The sequence below is a fragment of the Limulus polyphemus genome, unplaced genomic scaffold (assembly GCF_000517525.1).
Source record: "Limulus polyphemus unplaced genomic scaffold, Limulus_polyphemus-2.1.2 Scaffold52, whole genome shotgun sequence".
Classification (NCBI taxonomy): Eukaryota; Metazoa; Arthropoda; class Merostomata; order Xiphosura; family Limulidae; genus Limulus; species Limulus polyphemus.
The window spans coordinates 1046711-1055377 of NW_013665662.1; the positions used below are offsets into that span (position 1 = coordinate 1046711).

Sequence of the window (8667 nt, forward strand, 5' to 3'; positions counted from 1 at the left end):
AAAATTAAAATCATAAAAATTCCAAAACAGGTTCCGGATGTCGGAGTTGGCAAAAAAGTTAACACTAATTATACCTTTTTGTTGTAATATTTTTAGACTTTTGTAAAAAAACAAAACAAAAAAACTGGTAGCTTATATTCATAATACATTATTGATACCGTCCGCACTCAAACATAGTATTGGTTTAGAAAAAGAATTGTAGAAATTTTTGAAACTAGATTCTAAAAAAAGAATCCTACTTGTACTCGCAATTGGCTATGTCCTGTCCCACTGAATTATAAGTGTCAGATTTCGCACATGATCACTGAGTTCGAGTCCAAGAGAAGGACTTTATATTACTACTTTGAGTTATTACCCAGTCCCTATCTATGTTTTTTTAAGTAGCTATGCATGTTTATATGCAAAGAAGATGTTCTTTGAAGAACCTTCCCTGCTGGAAAAGAAAACACAAAACACTGAAGTCGCTTGTATTCTGATGGAATCTTTAGAATGAAACCTTTTGTGTAGAACGTTTCATATTCCCTGGGTTCCTATGGTTACGTTCTCGCTAAGGACCACTTAACTGACACCTCCCATCATCTCTCTCTTTCTTCTCACTGTGACGTCAGCTGTTTTTATCCCAGGTAACATAGTTCGGGAAGCTCTGAATGGTCTAAAAGATTAGACAAGCACCATAAACACTGTTGCGCTACTGTGTATGATTTACACGGACACGGGTTAACTGCTTGGGTATAAGTGTCAGGAACAAGAACTTTGGCAAGTGAAAGACCGTCGTGTAAGATATCGACGCAGGCGCTCATAGTTGATTTTAGTGTTTTACGACTCGTGGTCAGTGGCACTAGTTCACATCCATTAGATCTTGTGAAACAAGGGAATATGAATAATGTATTAGTAGTGAAATAAAAACGATGGAAAAAATTATAGTCGTTGTTCAAACAGTTCAGTAGAATCTAATTTACTAACGACCTTCGAATATGATTCGCTCATTTGTGCTCCAATACACGTGTGAAGACTACACCTCATTCAAAATTTCGAATTGTGAGAAATATCACGAGGAACAGAATATCTTCCCACGGTTGACCATATGCTCCGGTTTCTTTTTAAGCTAAGAGATAATTCATAAAAGGTACAGTATGCTTAAGTCTGAAACCTATGTACTCAAACCTTTAATGTAAATTTGACACATTTTCATAAGATATGTTTATCTTTAATACCTCTTATTTGTCCCAACGTAAACTTACATAGTTCGTTTTTATTCTGGTATATATATATATATATTTGTTTGTTCGAAGTTAAGCACAAAGCTACACAATGGGCTATCTTTGTTGTACCCACCACGAGTATCGAAACCCGGTTTCTAGCATTGTAAGTCCACAAACATGCCGCTGTGCCACATATAAGGGATTGTTGAATTTGTCTTTCAAACAGAGAAAACCACAATCAGCGCTGGGTGCCCGTCTAACCCTATAAGTAAACACGATTCGTTAGCATTCCTTCAGGCGGAAATAAAATATTACTGATAAATCTTTCTGACTCGTTTCTGATTTGGTAACATTACTCCACCAAGAATCGAACGTAGAACACTGTCAACGTGACGTCACAGAGATTTCTTGGGCGAGAAAACTCTTTCGTTTCCTGTCTAACCTTCACAGGCAAACTGTACTTACCCGTAAGTCCACACAATCAATCTTAACGTCTCTTCCTTATATCATACCATACCCTAATGTGCTTAGTTTTACATGCTTCATTAATTTGATGAGATATGACATAGACCTTAAACATCGCTAAGGCCAAAGTTAACTCCTGATACCGAAGTATCACGTGGAACCGTTTTAATTAAAAAATTGTTTCGTTAATGTTTTCTATTAAACGAATTAGGTTGTCTGATCGTGAGAAGAGATGAGTTTACAAATTAGCAGTTAGGATAAGGAATCTGTAATTTGTTAGGGTAACTTATGATTGAAATATAAGGAATCTGTAATTTGTTAGGGTGACTTATGATTAAAATATAAGGAATCTGAAATTTGTTAGGGTGACTTATGATTGAAATATAAGGAATCTGAAATTTGTTAGGGTGACTTATGATTAAGATATAAGGAATCTGGAATTTGTTAGGATGACTTATGATTAAAATATAAGGAATCTGTAATTTGTTAGGGTTACTTATGATTGAAATATAAGGAATCTGTAATTTGTTAGGATGACTTATGATTAAAATATAAGGAATCTGTAATTTGTTAGGGTTACTTATGATTGAAATATAAGGAATCTGTAATTTGTTAGGGTGACTTATGATTGAAATATGAGGTCCTTTTTAAAAAATTAAATCTAACCTGAATTGTACTGGAAATAGAATATCAAGCTAAAACAATATCCCTGCTATCCCCTCATACTAAAATTGTGATGCTATCTCCTAATTTAGGTAACGAGCTTTTATAGTAAACAAAGAAGAAAAGACACAAAACACTATTGAATAATGCTTTTGGATTAATTGTCAATGTCTAACAGACGTAGTAAATATGTCCAGAAAGATAGTTTTGACTTTTACTTTAGACCTCGTTCATTCCGTCCAAATATACTGCTCTGACCTTTTAAAAAATAGTCATATAGTTTCGTAACTTCTTATTACCCAAGTCACACACCTACTGAGCAACTTCATGATTTTTCTCCATATTTTATGAATTTTATTGGCATCGTCCTTCAGAAAATGAAAAGGTCAACGTGATTTCTAATAACCATTGGCAACTACTAACAGTACTAATGTAAACTGTGTAGTAAATGTACTGTATGTAATGCGTCATTGCATGACTCAACAAATATAATACGAACTTGTGATCATATAAATAGCTTTATATCACAATGTGAACTATTAGCAACAGTATTTTACCAAAGATTTATAGAAAACTTTGATGAGGCCTAAAATGAATATCCTAATATTGCTTGTAACTCTATAAATATACAATATTTTCAAGCCATACAAAAAATGGTGTTCCGATTTTGAAATTTTTTAAACTAATTGTATTATGTACAGGATTTTCATAAAGTGACTTAGCATTCTCTAACATCAATCAAATGAATGATATTCATCTTAGAATGATAATTATTAGTGATTCTACCAATGAGACCACGGGAAACATTAATCTATGATCACCTGAAATACTCACTAGGAGGCGCTATCTGATGAATGTGGCCATTATTCATATCAACGATAGTTTACATCCTTGGGATGACGTGTTGTGGACAACTTAACGAGACTGTCCACTATTAAATATGGCTACGTGTTGTTTGACGTCTTCGGTCAATTCCATCAATATAACAAGTGCTTCACAATACACATCTACCGAAAGCCAAATATTAAGTAAAACATCTGACATTATATGGTAGAATGTTGAGAACCATCGTCAGATGTCTATTACGTCATTCCAAGGATGCAGACCATCGTTGACATGACTTGTGGCTATAATGAATAGTTAGTGCCCTCTGATGACCGTTTCCGTTGACCATTGATCTATATTCCCCCTAGTCTCATTGGTATGAATAGTGTTCACCGTTGTGTTGATGTTTGAACAAGCAAAGAAACTTTATAAGAACACTGTATTTATTAAACAGTTATTGACCGCTTACTCGTTTTCTGTTGTTGTTGATATTTTCAAGTTTTTATTGGTTAGCTATTTTCTTTTTCTTTTTACTAATATGCTTATGTTTTATTTTTTAATCTATATTATACAATAACCCTTTTAATTTTTTATTATTGCTATTTTTTTGTAAATTTTTCAGAAAACGAAAAAAAAACGTTTTTAGACCAAGAATAGACCCACATAGTCAAAATTTACCTCTGACCCTTCAATAATCGAGGCCGAAAAACGGAGACCGTTCTCAGTACTGCTTCGGTGGAGACCCGCCCGCAGCTAGGCCTAACTCTCGTTCGTTGTGGCTTCCCGGGTTTGCAATCATCACAGAAGATGCCACACAAAGGTAAACATGATAACTGCATGGTATTTTCTGATGTCTTAGTTTGTGGATTTCTAAGGGTTGTCACTCTCTCACATTAAGGGGTCAAACGAACAACATAACTGATGTGATGGTAGTTTCGTTCGTATTAAAAACAACATTTGGTATGGTGGCAGTTTCGTCTGTATAAAACACAAATTGATTCAATCTGCGCATCACTGACGATGATCCGTTTTCTTAAATGCAGATATGAACAAAATATAACCAGCCTTTAGTTTCTGCGTGCAACATAAGATATCTAACGTTTTAATATAAGTCCCACTTGTTACGCAGTTTAACACAGAAAAGGGGTTAAATAGATAAATATACGAAGAGTATTCAATCCAAACCTTTCCACAGAGGGAGAGGGATTGTGAAGCTGCAGGGGAAGGAATTCAAATTCAAATTGAACAAAATGGAAAATACTGGAGGGGGAGATTTTTTTGCACAGGGGAAAATCCCCCTGTACACCCCATGAATTTAACACTGTATACGAATAGATAACTGATCAATGACGTGGTTGACCAAAGATGCTGGTCAACCATCCATACTAATTATTCCGGTTACTGAAGATATCGTTGTCCAACCCACAATAAAATTATCTTCAAAGAATATCTAAATGTTTTAACGCAAGTGTCTTTTTTTTTTCACGTGTGAAGCAAACGCAACGCCTTGTATACAATACAATAATAATAAAAAACAATTTTCAACTCCTTTTGCGTACTGATTACGCATTATTATCGTGTGCTAAGTTTAAATCATACAAATTTTTACTTACCTATTACGCTCGAGAGCCAATATTTGGGCAAGAGAGAAAATGAAACACGTCCTTATATGTAAAGAACACATCTTAAGACCAAAGTTCTCACTTTAAGGCATCTGAAACGAATACGTCCGCTCATCCAAATGTGACCCTATTTTATAGCATTCGATCACACATGAATATTGTATCTGTATTTTACCGAGGGTTTGTGTATATCATATCTTTTCAAATATGGCTACATGTATTTACGTACAAGAAAGCCGTATTGATATCACACAATGTGGATGTATGTATTATTAGTCTTTTTCCAACGTCTATACTATTGTTGCGTTTTCAAAAGGCTGCTTTAACTGTAGTTGCTAATATTTTCATTCAGTATTGCTGAAGTACATTTTAATCCGTTGGGGAGCAAATCCTATATCAATAGAACCGAATTCGTGCTTGTATTTTTTGGGGTGAATATTGAGGAGGGGCTAATTTTTGTCTACTCTGAAGAGCGGTCACCTGCATTAAACTTTTCTATGTGTAACACAGCCCAAACAATGTTCTTGTCAAACAGAAACGCTCTTTTCAGCTCTCTATACTATTAGTTTGCGAATAGCAGGCTATTCTTTGTGTGTTATTATGGAGGTTGCACCACAATTGGATTCCAAGAAAAATTAAGCACCGAAAAATAGACAGGACTATATATACATATACATTGTATGCTATGTTCAAATCCCTTAGTAAATATCTGTTTGTAAAGGGATATGTAATCCTGTTATATACAGATAAGCGATAGAGGCACGTAAGCAAAGTAAAGAAACATAGTCTATCTCCCAGCATGGCAAGGTTAGTCGAGATTTTTTACCGCCCCTTTCTTACTGCGCGTGCTTCTATGAACGTTATCATCAGTCATACGCGCCCATGATGGTTTCCAGCAAACACATTCTCAGTGCGCGGTTCTTCCTGTAGCTCGTGTCTCGTGCACCTCGTGCTGTACATGGAGGACTATGTCTAGATGGGCATTCACACCATCGAAGGTGAGGTTTCAACCAAATTAGATCTGTTTTACGTGTAAACCATTTTTTTTTAATTATATTATAAAAAATATTTAGTTTCAAGAAAAAAAATACCACGAATTTTCAATTGAAAAATATAGACATATTCCTATACGTATTATGCTCACCAGATTCTAGATTGATAATTCACACACATGCTAACGAGCTTTCAGTGTTTGTACTTCTGTGTAAGATTGAAATTGTTTCTATTATACACTTGGAAATCAATGAATCACAACCACATGAAGTATCAGCACACCAAAGTAATCGTAAACACTTTATTTATTGTGTTTATACATATAACAAATTAGAGAAAATTATTTTAACTCAAAAAGAGAGAGACCCTTCCCACACACGCGTTAAACCACAGAATGTTAAAACGGACAAATTAAGGATACAAGTTTAAAAATTCAGCTTTTCATCGAGTTAAAAAAGCATTAACAGGCAAAAGCATCAGCAGACGACAAGTACTAATGTACGATAGGGGTACAAAAATCTTAATACGTATAATTGGGTATCAATAAACTTATTTTTTTTTAAGAAATCATGTTAACGTGTAATGTATAAATAAACTGGAACAAGTAAATATTTATTTATACATGTTGGACTGGTTTTATGATGTGCCTTACTTGTTTGTTTATAAGTGCATTCTTATTGTCAGTTTCTTCTTGCCCTGTTATGCTTAGTTAACTCAGTGAAATTTTCCAGTTTTTAGTTTTTTTGGCCTTGTATTCGAATCTATGCTATTGGCTTACACAACCGAAACGGAATGTTCGTCATATCACACAACCAACAACCGTTCTGCAAGTAAACTTCTCCTTATAACATATCAGTTTGTAACAAACCGATTCCCCATATAATAAGCCACATTTTTTTTTTTGCACGGATACCACAATTACGTTTCTGTTATAAGACAAAGTTAATTCATAACCAGTCCTTTTTTTTTACTAAATTAACCAGGGAAATGGGAACTTCAAAATCTGTTTTGTTTCCCCCCCTTTTTTTTTCATTCAGTAATATACTCCGCACGTGAGACGAATTTCCTATAATCGTTTTCATTAAACGTCTTTTAAAATTATAATTACCTTCGACTTATATACATTTATGTGTGTTCAACTGCGTTAATTAATGAAAGTAATCAATTACGTTCTTCATAAACTTGGTATACCAGCAAAAACTCTTCAAAATAATATCATATCACTTGTATTAAAGTTTACAAAAATATAAGGTTACTTTAGATTCCCATCTGGTTTAAGTATATGTTTAGTATGTTCCCTCTCTTACTACTTTACCCGCCCCTCCCCGACATCTGAGAGATATTTAATTTTGATAGCATATAATGTTCAAATTAGGGGCTCAATCCCTGCAGTAGCACTGCGACGACAGCTCATCGTGCAACATTTACGCAAAACTAAACAAACGAAACAACAACAACAAAAAGAAATGTGACATTTGTATCTAATAGACAGATAGATTGGTTAGAGTATCTTGAAAACTTTATAAGTTTTCCTTTATTAAAACTAGTCAGACTTTATATTTATTAACTTACATATTAAAAACCTTCAGGAATTCCTAATAATGTTTAGTAGATCTTGAAAATGTTTTTAAATCAAGTTAATGCTATTTGAACATTTAATCCTCGATGGACAGAGCGCAGATAGCCCACTGTGTAATTTTGCGTTAGAAAAAACACAACAACAATTGAACATTTACGTTTATTGCGTTAGAAAAAACACAACAACAAGTGTTTATTGCGTTAGAAAACACACAACAACAATTGACCATTTATGTTTGTTGCGTTAGAAAAAACACAATAACAATTGACCATTTATGTTTGTTGCGTTAGAAAAACACAACAACAAGTGTTTATTGCGTTAGAAAACACACAACAATTGACCATTTATGTTTGTTGCGTTAGAAAAAACACAACAACAAGTGTTCACTGCTTTAGAAAACACAACAACTGTTTATTGCGTTAGAAAACACACAACAACAATTGACCATTTATGTTTGTTGCGTTAGAAAAAACACATCAACAAGTGTTTACTGCGTTAGAAAAAACACAACAACAAGTGTTTACTGCGTTAGAAAACACAACAATAACTGTTTATTGCGTTAGAAAAAACACAACAAACATTTATTTCTTTACAAAAGACACAGCAACAAGTGTTTATTGCGTTAGAAAAACACAACAACAACTGTTTATTGCGTTAGAAAAAACACAACGACCATTTATTTCTTCAGAAAAGACACAACAACAACAACTGACGTTTTACGTTTATTTTCCAGATACGTGCTGGTACGTTATTGATGAAATGATCATAATTTAGATTTTGTTTTTTAAGTAATTAAGAAGGTTGATCACGAGTACTTTAGAACTGAGTTTATTTCAGAAGTATATAATAATAATTGTTATAAAGTATTAATTTTAAAATAATCATAATTAAGAAAATAAAACCGAAACTCAATCATTCTTCACACAAACGTTTATATGTACATACATATATATTATCCAGGAAACATCTCTTGTTAATATATATTATTCCTTTTTTCTTGCGATCCGAAACCCTATATGATAAGCTTAAAAAAAAAGAGTTGATAATAGTCTTCTTCCTTAGGTTGCAAAAAAATGCATCTCATTTTGTGATTTGTTTTCTTTATAGGAAAACCGTCGTAAAGTGTTCTTAACCGATATTGGAGAGATTCTGTAAATCAGAGTTAATTTTTGAGGCTTCTGCTATATTAGCCCGGCATGCCCATGTGGTTAGGGCGCTCGACTCGCAATCTGCCGTCGCGGGTTCGAATCACCGTCCCACCAAACATGCTCGCCGTTTCAGCCGTGGGGGGCGTTATAATGTGACGGTCAATCCCACT

General features: G+C 34.0%; 1 protein-coding gene across 7 annotated transcripts in view; it reads left to right on the forward strand.

Moving 5' to 3' along the window:
* Positions 1-8667, forward strand: part of LOC106463340 (paired box protein Pax-6-like) — a 127733-nt gene that overhangs the window by 42093 nt on the left and 76973 nt on the right. For 2 of the 7 annotated variants that reach the window (XM_022391182.1, XM_022391210.1), the window contains exons 1-2: positions 759-1126; positions 3778-3975. In XM_022391182.1, coding sequence (XP_022246890.1) covers positions 3963-3975 — 13 coding nt within the window. In that variant the 5' untranslated portion in view covers positions 759-1126; positions 3778-3962. Of the gene's footprint in view, positions 1-758; positions 1127-3777; positions 3976-5689; positions 5776-8667 lie in introns of those variants that run through there. The other 5 variants (XM_022391191.1, XM_022391186.1, XM_022391176.1 and 2 more) reach the window with 3 other exon arrangements.